This window comes from Schistocerca cancellata, chromosome 8 (assembly GCF_023864275.1).
Source record: "Schistocerca cancellata isolate TAMUIC-IGC-003103 chromosome 8, iqSchCanc2.1, whole genome shotgun sequence".
Classification (NCBI taxonomy): domain Eukaryota; kingdom Metazoa; phylum Arthropoda; class Insecta; order Orthoptera; family Acrididae; genus Schistocerca; species Schistocerca cancellata.
In genome coordinates, this window is record NC_064633.1 from 375949447 (window position 1) to 375965340 (window position 15894).

At 40.1% G+C, this 15894-nt stretch overlaps 2 protein-coding genes across 4 annotated transcripts in view; one reads left to right on the forward strand and one right to left on the reverse strand.

Annotated features, from left to right (window-relative positions):
* The window catches only part of LOC126094449 (28S ribosomal protein S30, mitochondrial), a 77932-nt gene extending 76141 nt beyond the window's left edge, over window positions 1–1791 (reverse strand). The window contains exon 1 of the mRNA XM_049908820.1: window positions 1283–1791. Within this exon, the coding sequence (XP_049764777.1) occupies window positions 1283–1758 (476 nt within the window). The 5' untranslated portion in view covers window positions 1759–1791. The remainder of the gene's footprint in view (window positions 1–1282) is intronic.
* Window positions 1792–2042: 251 nt separating this feature from the next.
* Window positions 2043–15894, forward strand: part of LOC126094450 (very-long-chain (3R)-3-hydroxyacyl-CoA dehydratase) — a 174466-nt gene continuing 160614 nt past the window's right edge. For 2 of the 3 annotated variants that reach the window (XM_049908821.1, XM_049908825.1), the window contains exon 1: window positions 2043–2195. The gene's annotated coding sequence lies outside the window, so the exon portion shown is untranslated. The remainder of the gene's footprint in view (window positions 2196–15894) is intronic. The other variant, XM_049908822.1, reaches the window with a different exon arrangement.

The following is a 15894-nucleotide window of genomic DNA, read 5'->3' on the forward strand; positions in this document are numbered from 1 at the left end:
AATTTCCAACTAGTGCTAATCTACTTACACTGACAATTCTGGGACTTATTTCCCATATTATTTTTTATATATGTACAGCAAGGGAGGAAAAAAATCACAGCACCTTCTCTTATATCACTTAGCTTCTATTGTTATCTAATAGGTTACTTCAAACAAAGACCACTGATTACTTATGACAGATGAATGTAATATGCATCAAACACTTAGTGAAGACTTTTCCACAATTTAATCTATGACCTCTGAATTTGCCTCGAAGCTTTAGTTTTGATGACAAAACGTGCATTATATATGGCAAAGAGTGTTAACTAATGGTGTGAATGCAAACACTAGGCTATGCTACGGAGATTTCAAATTTTGTATCAATGTCCACTAGCGGACATCCTGCCATGCTGATTTAGGTTTCCAAAATCTGCCTAAATTAGTTCAAGCAAATGCTCCAGTAGCCTATTTATGCAAATGGCTGTTATACGAATTGGGTATTTTTGTTACTCTTAAAATGGAATACTATGACATGTCCAACATGCTTGTAAAAGTGATTTATGAATGTATAAAACTGCTATTGCCTACTGGCATATAAACATTCTTGAAGAGGCCTTTGCAAGATGTTTGATTATCAACTGTACACAATATTCATATTGCACACTTCTATCAAATAGATTTAGCACAATGTTTAACATTTGCTGTAGATGAGGAATACTGTAAGAGTTTAAACATCCTGGCAGAGTAAAACTGTGCACCCGACAGAGACTCAAACTCGGGACCTTTGCTTTTCACAGGCAAGTGCTCTATTGACTGAGCTACCCACAAACATGGCCCACGACCTGTTATCATAAATTTACTTCTGCCAGTACCTTGTCTCCTGTAAAACTTGCAAGTCTAGCACTAGTGGCAGTTTTACGTCAGTGCACACTCCACTGGAAAGTGAAAAATTTCAGTCTGGAAACATCTGCCAAGCTGTGTCTAAGCCACGTCTCCACAATATCCTTTCTTCCAGGAGTACTAGTCTTGCAGTTTCGCAGGCGAGCTTCTGTGAAGTTTGCAAGGTAGCCGACGAGGTACTGGCAGAAATAAACCTGTGAGGACGGGTCGTGAGTCGTGCTTGGGTAGCTCATCTCTAGAGCACTGAGGCTTGGTCTGGCACACAGTTCTAATTTGCCAGGAAGTTTAAAATCAGAGTATACTCCGCTGCAGAGTGAAAAATTCCATTATAAGAGTTGCTCTACATCTTTCTAATAAGGACATTGAATACAATAAAAGAAATCCAACACAATTAAGTTACTACCTTCTGCATTTGTACTCGAATACCAGAGCGTCCTGGACATCATTCTTAATTTTGTTGAACAAATCATCTGATAAAGTGCCATTATTTTCAAAACTGAACGGCAGTTCTTCTACAGAAGAAAATTGTGTTCTCGTAATATACCGGAAAAATTTGAACGTATCGTACAGTAAATGACCCTCTGTTAGCAGTAATGACCTCCACCCATAATATCTTGGCAAGTTTAACGCGAAGAGCTTTTCTTCCACGGTTTCCAAAGACCTGATCTTTTCGTGCCACTCTCTTTCCTTACGTTCCCTAATGGCTCGCCGTGATAGGTCTAAAATAGGTGGATATTTTGGTCTTTCCGTATACTCAGCTTCATTTGCACTAACACTGAAATTATGTTTAACACTATTAAGAATTGCTGCAACGCACTGTTGTCTTAACTTTATCAAATGAACGACTTTCTCTCGCAACGCGCACACCACAGCCATCATTTGTCACCAACCTCACTGTTTACAAATACGAAAGTGCGTTATTCATTTAATAGGTTAACTCAGATAGTACTCTAACTGCAGTTTCGGCATTTCACGAAAGAGAAATTTTCCGAGTGACAATTTTCCTAATTTTCAGTCTTTCATTTCTTTATAACTCATAACACCCGTAAGCTCATCCATTACTATACATAAACATTTTTACTGGTGTTGTCTGCAACTAGAGATTAAAACTGCTGTGCAAAAAGGCGGAAGAATGCGCTACAAGTTTCCTACAACATGTTGGTATTGCAGGCATCGTATTTTTTTCAGAGTTATGCAGTTATTATACGGGTTCATATTGCGTGACGAGACAAATATAGGTGTTTTGTTTGGGAGACGTGCTTGTGAGGTGTATCTCGCGTTAGAAACATCGCACGCATTAATAGCGGGTAAATAAAGTAAGTTATATTGGTACTATAAACGCTTGTTTTGGCAGCTAGTCTATTTTAGCACCTGCAGTGTTGTTAACTATGATTCCGCTGCATCGAGACATTAAATTGAATTTAAACCGAAAGAAAGACTTGCAGAATTTTTTCTCGCAATACCACTTTTCAGACGAGCTAATAATTTACCTTTCGCAACGTAGTAATTTACTGGTACTGAACGAAATGACATATCAGTTATTTGAGGACAGTGACCAGTAGGTCCAAGTCACTGCAGTGAACCATACAGCGTGATTCAGCAAAAGTTTATCGAACTTAATCGTGAATTTAGTATGTGTCTTATATAAGGAGCTGATTTTTTTTCAGTCTGTAATAACGTTTTTAATAAGCTTTCTGTAATGAAGTATAAAGTACCCTTTAACAGACACATTAAGGCTTGAAAAACAGTTTCCTTAGTGGAAAGTAATATGTCACTCTGTACTGGTGAAAGATTTAGTAAGTTGCAGCCACAATATTAAGAAAGACGGTTCTGGGTACTGCACTTAACATCCACATAGAAAAATCAAACTAACTTTGAGTGAAATTAAAAACAAAGTGTCAGCATTATGAGTGCAAAAAGAATCGAAGTGTTGGATGCAGAGATGGGAGCAGATGGGAAGAAAGAGCACATTGGGGCCTATCCAGGGGCTGAGGAACTGTCTGCTGACATGATAGAAGAAATAGATGTCAATTTGGAAGACATCTGGGACCCAGTAGTATAGCCAGAGTTCAACAGAACTTTAGAAGACTAGTGATCAAATGAACCAGAAATGATAGACAGCATTCTTTCAAAATTTCTAAATTCATTGTAGATGTAGCAACTGAACAATTGTTCATTGAGTTTGTAGAATCTAGTAAACTGGAGACAAATCATCTGACCTTTGCAAGGTTGTAATTCAAACAGTCCCCAAGATAGCAAAGGCAGATAAATGTGAGAATTATTGTGCAGTGAGATTAATTGCTCATTCATTCAAGTTGCCAAGATTAATATACAGAAGAATAGAAAGTAAAATCGATGATCTGATTGGCTTTAGGATTGGTGGAAGCAACAGAGAGGTAGTTCTGATGTTGCACTTGCTAAGGAAAAAACCTTTCATCATAATCTTCTACATATTCCCAAGTTTCAACGTAAGAGTTTCTTCTTCTTCCTTCTTTTAATATATATATATAAAAAAGAAAGCACAGGTCACACCCGTTTACAAGAAATGTAGCAGAAGTGATCCATAAAACTACCACCCAGTATCTGTGACATAGATGTGTTGCAGAATCTTAGAACATAGTCTGAGGTAAAACATAATGAGGTATCTTGGACAAATGACCCCCTCCATGCCAGTCACTGAATGAGGTGGTGCAGTGGGTAGCACACTGGACTTGCATTTTGGAGGATGGCAGTTCAACCCATGTCTTGCCATATTGATTTGGGTTTTCCAAGATTTACTGAAATCACACCAAGTAAATGCCGGGGTGGTTCCTTTGAAAGAGCACAGCCGATTTCCTTCCCCATGCATGAAACAATTGGAGCTTGTTCTCTGTCTCTAATGACTTTGGTGTTGACAGGCCATTAAACCCTGCTAACCAGTATGGATTACAAAAACACTGATCATGCAAAACCCAACTCACACTTTTCGCCCACGAAATAATGAAAGCCTGTGATCAAGGTAGGTACATGAAGTATTTATTGATTTCAGAAAAGCATTTGACTTGACACCACATCTATGCTTATTGTCAAAAATTCAGTTGTATGGTGTATCAAGAAAAATTTGTGACTGGACTGAGGTTTTTTGGTAGGGAAAATGCAGCAGGTTATTGTGGATGGAGAGCCATCGTCAGATGTAGAAGTAACTTCAGGTGCGCCCCAGGGAAGTGTGTTAGGATCCTTGCTGTTCAGATTGTATATTAATTACCTTGCAGACAATATTAATGGTAACCTCATACTTTTTGCCATTATCTATAACAAAATACTGTCTGAAGTATTGTCTGAAAGAAGCTGCGTAAATATTCACAGATTTTCATTAGACTTCAAAGTGGTGTAAAGATTGACAACTTGCTTTAAATGTTCAGAAATGTGAAACTGTGCACTTAACAAAGCAGAAAAACATAGTATCCTATGTCTATAATATCAGTGAATCAAGGTTAGAATCGCCAAACTCGTACAAATACCTTGGTGTAACACTTTGTAGGGATATGAAATACAATGATATCATAGGTTCACACGTGGTAAAATGGGTGATAGACTTCAGTTTCTTGATTGAGTACTGGGGAAATGCTATCAGTCTACAGAGGAGATTGTTTGCAAATCACTTGTGTGATGGATTCTAGAATATTGCCAAAGTGTGTGGAATCTGTACCAAATAGGACCAGCCTGGGATATTGAACGTGTACAGAGAAATGCAGCACTAATTGTCACAATTTTGTTTGATCCATGGGACAGTGTTGCAGAGATGCTGAAGAAACTGAACTTGCACTCTCTTGAAGATAAGACGTAAACTATCCCAAGAAAGTCAGAAAGCCTATGTACAAAATTTCAGGAACTGGCATTCATTGACGACTGTAGTAATATATTACAACTGCCTATGTATCACTCACATTGGGATTGTGAGGACAAGATTAAATTAATTACAGCATGCACAGAGGCATTTAAACATAATTCTTCCCATGCTACATGTTGTTGTTGTTGTTGTGGTCTTCAGTCCTGAGACTGGTTTGATGCAGCTCTCCATGCTACTCTATCCTGTGCAAGCTTCTTCATCTCCCAATACCTACTGCAACTTACATCCTTCTGAATCTGCTTAGTGTATTCATCTCTTGGTCTCCCCCTACGATTTTTACCCTCCACGCTGCCCTCCAATACTAAATTGGTGATCCCTTGATGCCTCAGAACATGTCCTACCAACCGATCCCTTCTTCTGGTCAAATTGTGCCACAAACTTCTCTTCTCCCCAATCGTATTCAATACTTCCTCATTAGTTATGTGATCTACCCATCTAATCTTCAGCATTCTTCTGTAGCACCACATTTCGAAAGCTTCTATTCTCTTCTTGTCCAAACTATTTACCGTCCATGTTTCACTTCCATACATGGCTACACTCCATGCAATTACTTTCAGAAATGACTTCCTGACACTTAAATCTATACTCGATGTTAACAAATTTCTCTTCTTCAGAAACGCTTTCCTTGCCATTGCCAGTCTACATTTTATATCCTCTCTACTTCGACCATCATCAGTTATTTTGCTCCCCAAATAGCAAAACTCCTTTACTACTTTAAGTGCCTCATTTCCTAATCTAATTCCCTCAGCATCACCAGACTTAATTCGACTACATTCCATTATCCTTGTTTTCCTTTTGTTGATGTTCATCTTATATCCTCCTTTCAAGACACTGTCCATTCCGTTCAACTGCTCTTCCAAGTCCTTTGCTGTCTCTGACAGAATTACAATGTCATCGGCGAACCTCAAAGTTTTTATTTCTTCTCCATGGATTTTAATACCTACTCCAAATTTTTCTTTTGTTTCCTTTACTGCTTGCTCAATATACAGATTGAATAACATTGGGGAGAGGCTACAACCCTGTCTCACTCCCTTCCCAACCGCTGCTTCCCTTTCATGTCCCTCGACTCTTATAACTGCCATCTGGTTTCTGTACAAATTGTAAATAGCCTTTCGCTCCCTGTATTTTACCCCTGCCACCTTTAGAATTTGAAAGAGAGTATTCCAGTCAACATTGTCAAAAGCTTTCTGTAAGTCTACAAATGCTAGAAACGTAGGTTTGCCTTTCCTTAATCTTCCTCCTAAGAGAAGTCGTAAGGTCAGTATTGCCTCACGTGTTCCAGTATTTCTATGGAACCCAAACTGATCTTCCCCGAGGTCGGCTTCTACCAGTTTTTCCATTCGTCTGTAAAGAATTCGTGTTAGTATTTTGCAGCTGTGGCTTATTAAACCGATTGTTCGGTAATTTTCACATCTGTCAACGCCTGCTTTCTTTGGGATTGGAATTATTATATTCTTCTTGAAGTCTGAGGGTATTTCACCTGTTTCATACATCTTGCTCACCAGATGGTAGAGTTTTGTCAGGACTGGCTCTCCCAAGGCCGTCAGTAGTTCCAATGGAATGTTGTCTACTCCGAGGGCCTTGTTTTGACTCAGGTCTTTCAGTGCTCTGTCAAACTCTTCACGCAGTATCGTATCTCCCATTTCATTTTCATCTACATCCTCTTCCATTTCCATAATATTGTCCTCAAGTACATCGCCCTTGTATAGACCCTCTATATACTCCCTCCACCTTTCTGCTTTCCCTTTTTTGCTTAGAACTGGGTTTCCATCTGAGCTCTTGATATTCATACAAGTGGTTCTCTTATCTCCAAAGGTCTCTCTAATTTTCCTGTAGGCAGTATCTATCTTACTCCTAGTGTGATAAGCCTCTACATCCTTACATTTGTCCTGTAGCCATCCCTGCTTAGCCATTTTGCACTTCCTGTCGATCTCATTTTTGAGACGTTTGTATTCCTTTTTGCCTGCTTCATTTACTGCATTTTTATATTTTCTCCTTTCATCAATTAAATTCAATATTTCTTCTGTTACCCAAGGATTTCTACTAGCCCTCGTCTTTTTACCTACTTGATCCTGTGCTGCCTTTACTACTTCATCCCTCAAAGCTACCCATTCTTCTTCTACTGTATTTCTTTCCCCCATTCCTGTTAATTGTTCCCTTATGCTCTCCCTGAAACTCTGTACAACCTCTAGTTTAGTCAGTTTATCCAGGTCCCATCTCCTTAAATTCCCACCTTTTTGCAGTTTCTTCAGTTTTAATCTATAGTTCATAACCAATAGATTGTGGTCAGAGTCCACATCTGCCCCTGGAAATGTCTTACAATTTAAAACCTGGTTCCTAAATCTCTGTTCTACCATTATATAATCTATCTGATACCTTTTAGTATCTCCAGGGTTCTTCCATGTATACAACCTATCATGATTCTTAAACCAAGTGTTAGCTAGGATTAAGTTGTGCTCTGTGCAAAATTCTACCAGACGGCTTCCTCTTTCATTTCTGTCCTCCAATCCATATTCACCTACTATGTTTCCTTCTCTCCCTTTTCCTACTCTCGAATTCCAGTCACCCATGACTATTAAATTTTCATCTCCCTTCACTACCTGAATAATTTCTTTTATCTCATCATACATTTCTTCAATTTCTTCGTCTTCTGCAGAGCTAGTTGGCATATAAACTTGTACTACTGTAGTAGGTGTGGGCTTCATATCTATCTTGGCCACAATAATGCATTCACTATGCTGTTTGTAGTAGCTTACCCGCATTCCTATTTTCCTATTCATTATTAAACCTACTCCTGCATTACCCCTACTTGACTTTGTGTTTATAACCCTGTAGTCACCTGACCAGAAGTCTTGTTCCTCCTTCCACCAAACTTCACAAATTCCCACTATATCTAACTTTAACCCATCCATTTCCCTTTTTAAATTTTCTAACCTACCTGCCCGATTAAGGAATCTGACATTCCACGCTCCGATCCGTAGAACGCCAGTTTTCTTTCTCCTGATAGCAACATCCTCTTGAGTAGTCCCCGCCCGGAGATCCGAATGGGGGACTATTTTACCTCCGGAATATTTTACCCAAGAGGACGCCATCATCATTTAATCATACAGTAAAGCTGCATGCCCTCGGGAAAAATTACAGCTGTAGTTTCCCCTTGCTTTCAGCCGTTCGCAGTACCAGAACAGCAAGGCCGTTTTGGTTATTGTTAAATTACAATGGTTATTGTTACATTACATTGTTACAAGGCCAAATCAGTCAATCATCCAGACTGTTGCCCCTGCAACTACTGAAAAGGCTGCTGCCCCTCTTCAGGAACCACACGTTTGTCTGGCCTCTCAACAGATACCCCTCCGTTGTGGTTGTACCTACGGTACGACTATCTGTATCGCTGAGGCACGCAAGCCTCCCCACCAACGGCAAGGTCCATGGTTCATTGGTGGTGGGGGGGGGGGGGGTTATGCTACATATGTTAATGAAATCGGAATAAACCTCAATAACTGGTACAATGGGGCGTACCTCTGCCATGCACTTCAGAGGTGTGAAAAGTATGGTTGTAGATGTGGTGTAGAAGTGTAAACCTGTCAAGAAATCTACAAAACAGATGACTCGAAGTATAAATACCTTTTCCATGTTCTTAGATAGTTCTTTTCCATTAAAAAATTTCAGGTGGTAGTACACACTAATAAGTACCAGATTTGGCTAACTAATGGCGTTGTAATAACCTGTAGTAGTCAGAGCCCAGTTACAGAATTTCACTGCAGACAATACTATGAAATGCTGAGAAATATCATCAGACTGGCTAAAACAGTGCATTACACCAAGAGAATAAATACCTTTCAGAACAAAATTAAAATGATATGGTCAGTTGTGAAAGAAATATCAGGCAAAATGAGGGTGCTAAACATATTATACAGTCTCTCTTTGAGAATGAAAGTGTTAGTGATTCACCAGAGCTATGCAAAATATTTAATAAACACATTTTTTCTGTAGTCAGCAAGTTAAAATTTTATTGGTACAGGTAAAAATGCAGAGCATGTAAGCTGGTGCTAGGAAACAACTGCATCACATGCAGCTACAACAAGCAAGCAAAGATGAAACTGAGTCAGATATTACATCATTAAAGAATAACGATTTCCATGAAAAAAACAAAAAAAGCAAAGCTCTGCACTGTGGCCCTAATGAGCAAATTGGGAATGACTGACCACTTTGTCACCCCCTGCCAGTGATGTCATTGAATGGAGTATGAGAGGGCATGGGATCAGCACACTTCTCTCCTAGCTGTTATTTAGCATTCTTGTCCTTGGAGCCACTACTTCTCATTCAAATAGCTCCTCAAGTGGTCTCTGTAGGCTGATTGTACCATACCAGTCTCCCCACTGAGGAAAAATCCCTGGTGGTACCTGAAAACGAACCCAGACCATCCACAAAGCAACCAGACTTGCTGACCATTGAACTATGGAGACAGATGAGACTCCTGTGGATATGATGAAATTTCATGCAGGAGTATGATGATCAGTCCACCATACTTCAGTTCTGTACACAGGCATCTGTGTAAGGTGTGTGTCAAGAGTGGTCAGTTTCGTGATGGACCCAGATACTCATTAATGAAAACACTTTATAGAAAGATAGAGAGAGAGAGAGGGCTAAATGATAAATTGAAGGCAGTAGGTACTTTCTTTGATTTAACAAAAGCATTTGACTGTGTGGACCATACAACACTTTCCCATTATTTGAATATTATGGGATTAGGGAGAGAACTGAACAATTATTTACTTCACATCTGGAAAGAACAAAGCAGAAGGTTGTGTTACAGTGTAAGCAAACAGGGAAGAGATATTAATCTGACTCGGGTCAAATAAAGTGGGTGTACCACTAGGTTCTGTTCTGTGTCCGTTGCTTTTCTTGATATATTACTTGCCACTAAATGTGGCAGATTGCTCAAAAACATTAATGTGTGCAGATGACCTAATTATTATTGTGAAAGACATGGAATGAGGTAGAGATGATGTAACTAACAGAGTCGTCGGTGAGCTCAACATGTTACTCTCTGATAACAGGTTAATGCTTAATAGTAACAAAACGCAATGCATACAATTTCTAACATGGAACTCTGTAATAGCGAAAGTTTATTGTCTCAAGCATCTCAAATAGTCAGTAAAGTTGACCATTTTAAATACTTTGGCGTGAGTGTAGTTGGAAGTATCACATTCAAAATATTGTGTGGATACTGAATGCTTCTATTTTCACTTTAAGAATAATATCCACTGGATTATCTCACATGTGTTATATGTTGAGCAACTGTGTGTGCACTCACTAGAAATATTCTTAGGACAGAAAAGGGTTGTTCAACTGATCTGTTCTGTGACTTCATGTAAGCGTTGTTCAGGTGTCTTGCAATTGAAGGGGTCTATGGAAAAAAGTGCTAACCCAATTGAGGGTTTGTTGAGGTATTGCATGTTAGATGTTTGTTTGAATTTAAAGACTATGATATAAATATAATAAGAAAAAACAATTCAGTAGAAACAACTTTATTGCAGTACTGTGTAACTAGTATGTAGTGTATTCGAAAATACACGGATAAAGTGATTATTCTAATTGTAATGAAATGGAGGGTTAGCACTTTCTTCCTCTGGCTTCTTCAGTTCTGACTTGGCCATTGTGGTACATATATCTGTCATGTAATTTGGTGTTTACATTATTGACGCATTCAGAAGAAAATGCGAGATTCATTCAGTGAACAGACAAAAATATGATTTGCACTTGGATGACTCTTTCATAAGCATTTTACAGTAAAATGTGCACTATTCAGTAGGTTCTTTTTCAGTAGGGTTCTAGCATAACTGAAAAAAAGGGGGTGGGAGGGGGGGGGGGGGGGACCCCAAGTATTCAAATCCAAGTTGAAAAGCTTCCTTGTGACTGACTCATGTTCTGTACAGCAACTCATCGCAGTAGTTGAAAACTTTTTTTCTCTAATGTGTTATTTATTTATATTCTCTCCTACAATTTTTTGTATTGTATTAGTTTGTTAGTTTATAAATTTTCTGATCAGTATTCTGTAAACTACCGTATTTACTCGAATCTAAGCCGCACCTGAAAAATGAGACTCGAAATAAAGGAAAAAAAATATTTCCCGAATCTAAGCCGCACCTGAAATTTGAGACTCGAAATTCAAGGGGAGAGAAAAGTTTTAGGCCGCACCTCCAAATCGAAACAAAGTTGGTCCATTGTAATATGAGACACAATTTAGGTCGAATGAAAGACGATACAGCTACAGTAGTTTGGTTCGAGTCGTAAGGTTAGCAGTTAAGCTTTACCAGGTAGGCATTGCTATGCGTCAGGCGCTCCGTCCGTATTTATACGGGTACCCTTCCTTTTTCATGTGCTTCGTCTGGTTTGAATCGATTGCTTATTTTGCTTTGATCTGATAAGTGCCGTTTTTTAAATAGGTGTTTACGTCACTCTAAGCTGAAAATGCCATACTGTACTGTCATGCATTGTTTGTCGCATTCTGATAGCGCGTGTTTACGGCCTGTCGCCGCTTGCGGCATGACTTGTTTTTGTGCGCGCTACCGCCGCTTAAAAAAAAGGATCGTCTCATTAGCGAAACAATGACAAGAGACTGCTATTTGTTGTTACTTACACTGCTGCTTTCTTTGATAATGATCAACAAGAACCAAATAATAGACTGCGGATGATAGAACATGTTCTGAACGAGAGTAAGGCGCAAATTTTTCTCCGTTTGAAAATCTGTGCGGCCGCTTCTTTAGTACATCAAATTCTGCACAGAAATTAGTCATCTTACATTTAAAATCTAGTCAGTTGCCGTGCTTCATTTCTGACTATATCACTATTAGGCATAAGAATAATACGAATATAAGCATGACACGATACGTATATTCTTCCGTGTTTGCTGTTGTCTCACTCTAGTTTCGTAGTTTATTAGGCAGACAGGATTTAAATGAGATAGCAGCAAACACGAAAGAATACATGGCAAAATGTTTATATTCTTATTATTCTTATGGTGAAGGGAATACTGCATGTGATTCACACTTCATCAGGTTCCTATTAGCAACCATCTCTTCTCACAGGTAGGAAAAAACTCGGAACGTAGAGTTGGCCATATTGACAAACATCCCTAACAGTCTTGCCAGTCGGATTTTCGTAGTACATTGAAATTCTGCTACATTCGAAGATGGACAACACGGAATTTGTATTTACTTCGTTGGATAATGTATGAAAATGCAGTGGTCGAAACTCGGGGCGGGGAAAAAAAAGGTTTTGGCACCAGTGTTTATCTTTGTGCCCAAAAAGCATGCTTGTGTAGCGCTACATATATTCGACGGCAGAAGTTAGTTGTGGCGGCACCTATCAACATTTTTCAGAACTTCCACTTGCTTTGCACTCTATTTTAAGCCGCAGGCGGTTTTTTGGATTACAAAAACCGGAAAAAAAGTGCGGCTTAGATTCGAGTAACTACGGTATGTACTGACTCTTTCCATGGCCAGTTAGCTATGGCATGCATGGGCCCACAGAATCCAATGGATAAGCAGTAAAATAGATGGAAGTGATACACTTACAAAATAAAGACACTTTGATAGAAGTGTCAACCTAGAAAAAGTGTTTGACAATATAAAATCATTAAAGACATTCCAGATTCTCAGAAAAATATGCATAAACTTTAGGGAAAGTCCTGTAGTACACAGTATGTGCAAGAATCAATGGCGTGCAAGTGGGATCTGAGACAGAGAGAAGTGCTCAGACGAAAAAGCTAAGAAGTCAGGGATGCAATCTCGTCTCCGTCACTGTTCAACCTGTGGATCAAAAAAAGTAGTAATGGGATGATGGAAATAAATGGAGGGTTCATAGTAAAAGGATATCAATGATAAGATTCACTGATGACATTGCTGTCTTCAGTGAAAGTGAGTAAAGATTACAGGACCTGTTGAATGGAATGGACAGCTTACTGAACACAGATTATGGAAAAACCAAAGAGAGATGAAAGTAAGGAAGAGTAGTAAAATTTGAGATTAGCTTTCAACTTAACGTCATAAATGTAACAATATTATGAAAAAGACTATTGTGCCTTTCTGCGACTCAGTATCTCCACTATATGGTGAGTAGCAACTTTCCTTTCCATAATATTGTTACTTTCCATCCTGTATTTTCCATTGTTTGATTAACATCATAAATGACAGTATTGCGAAAACGATAGATTACTACTCACTGTCTAGCAGAGACATTGAGTCGCAGATAGGCACAGCAAAAAGATTGATTCCTCCCCACTCCAGCCTCCTCCTTACCCCACCACCCAGATTACTCCTCCCGTCGTGCCCAACTGCTCACATCCTGGTCTTGGCAGCCAGAGACATTGAAGACCTTTAGCCAAAATCTACCTGTCTGACAGTCATTATGTTGTCGTATCAGTGACTCAACATCTCTGCTATATGGTGAGTAGCAGTCTATCTTTTTCATAATACTGTCATTATTCCATCCTGGATTTTCCATTGTTTAACATTGTAAGTGGGTCCATATAGTAAACAAAGTGAGTGAATCCACTACCTTGAACAACTATGCATGTTGGAATAAGCAAGGAGGATATATGAAGCAGATTACTGCAGACAGTGAGAAGTTCCTCTAAAAGAAGTATAATAGTATCAAACCTGTAGACTCACCAAGGAAAGGAATATGTGTAAAACACTGACTGGAAGAGTGGACAGGATTCCAGAAAATGTGTAAGGCACAGGAAATAACTTCCATCGTAGAGGAAGTCATGGAGGGCTGGAAGACAGATATTGGAACTTATCCAAGTAGTAATTGAGTATATTAGGTGTGAGTGCTGCTAGGAGAGGATAGGAGCAGAAATGACAGACACTGATTGATGACAGAAACTGTAAGTGGCCCTCATGTTGTTGTTGTTGTTGTTGTTGTTGTTGTATACTAGTCTATCCTGTGCAAGCCTCTTCATCTCCAAATAACTACTGCAAACTACATCCATGTGAACCTGCTTGCTGTATGCATCTTTGCCCACTGTGTACAGTTTTTATCCCCCTGCATTTCCCTCCAATACTAAATTGACAATTCACTGATATTTTGATATGTGCCATACCAACCAATCCCTTCTTTCAGTCATGTTATGCCAAAAATCTCCCCCCCCCCCCCCCACACACACACAGTTCTATTCAGTACTTCCTCATTAGTTACATCAACTACCCAGGTAATATTCAGCATTCTTCTGTAGCACTTCATTTAAAATTGTACTATCTCTTCTCGCCTCAACTGCTTATTGTGTACATATCACTTCCATACAAGGCTACACTTCAGAGATATACCTTCAGGAAAAACTTCCTAACTCTTAAATCTGTGTTCAGTGTTAACAATTTTCTCATCTTCAGAAATGCTTTTCTTGCCATTGTCAGTCCACGTTTTACATCCTTCTTGCTTTGACCATCATTAGTTATTGTAATACTCAAATAGCAAAACTCATCTACTACTTTTAGTGTCTCTCCTCCTAATAAAATTCCCTTAGCAACGCTTGATTTAACTCGATGATATAGTACTATCTATGTTTTACTTTTGTTGATGCTCATCTTGCAATCTCTTTTCAAGACACCCCCCCCCCCCCCCCCCACACACACACACACACACCCAGGGGGCCCCAAGCTCTTTAGTGGGTATGTCTGTGGCGCGCACAGGTCCCCGAGCTATTGCAGTATTTCTTCTTTTCCAGGCTGCCTTACCATCCCCTTCTTTCACCATCCCTGCTGTTATTCATTTCCCTTTGCCCCTTCCTTTTCATCTCTTGGTTTTTTTTTATCCCCACTTGGCTATCCTCCTGACTTCATTTTGTCTTGTGGCTTTTGTTTGTTTGCTTGCTTTTCCTCCCCATTTTTCGCTTTTCTTTTTCTGTCGTCCTTATGCGTTTGACCTCCATCTCTAAATTTGACACATGTAGCATGAGCCAGATGGGGAAGAAGTCCCTCCCTAGTGTGTGGTTCCTCCCCCCTCTCCTCCCCCATAGCCCTTTTGCCTCCTTGCTACATCACCAGCTCAGTAGCCAGTCCATGTGGTGGGGCTGTTATGTATCTATCTAGCTGAGCCTCCTGACACCTCACGGATCACACTGCTGGTACCGGCGCTGTGAATGCCTTGTGAAAGTCTAGTAGTGGTAGCCTATCTTTTCAGGGCATCAGAACTCCCAGCAACGACCATCATGCCATGTGGCTGTGGCTGTGTGGCACCCACACACCCACACACCCACAAGGCAAGAACCTGATGGGAGTGGGTTGTACCAGGGCAGACGTTTGGCACATGAAACATGTTAATCTGTCTGGCCACTCTTTTGCATTCGCATGCCTCTCTAGGAATAGTTCTGTCTCGGTTGCTGTTTCTCTATTTCCAGCCTTCCTCTTCCCCCCCTCCCCCCCCCCCCACCCCTCCCACCTTTCAAGTTATCCGCTGGGAGGAGGGCTAATCCTGTTGGTTTGGGTCAAAACCCTTTCCGCAGTTCCCAGTCTGCACTAGGACTGACAGGGAGATTTTTGCCACCACCTGTTGGGCACAAGTTTGATAGGGTTGAATCTGTAAGTGAGATCTGGCTCCTCCTTTTAAAGACAACTTCTGCTAGCCAGTCGGCCTCCCTCTCCGCCTGCAACCATTTAGGCATTTAGGAGACATCCCAGTGGATATCACTCCTCACAAGTCTCTCAATATGACGTGGGGTGTAATTTTCCGTGGGGAACTTCTCCTCCAGTCTGATGATGAACTTAAGGCAAATCTGGAAAAACATGGCATTCACTTCATCCAGCATGTCCAGAGAGGCCCTAAGGACAATTGTGCAGACACTGACACTTTTGTCCTGTCCTTGGATGGGGATGCCCTGCTCTAGAAAGTTAAGGTGATGGTAAACAGATGTGACGTCAAACCATACATTCCACCTCCTATGCATTGCTTCTGTTGCCTCAAGTTCGGCCACATGTCCTCGTGATGCAATGCCATTCCTACATATACATCTACATGGTTATTCTGCAGCTCACACTCAAGTGCCTGGCAGAGGGTTCATCGAACCATTTTTGTACTACGTCTCTACCATTCCACTCTCGAATGGCACGTGGGAAAAAGGAACACCT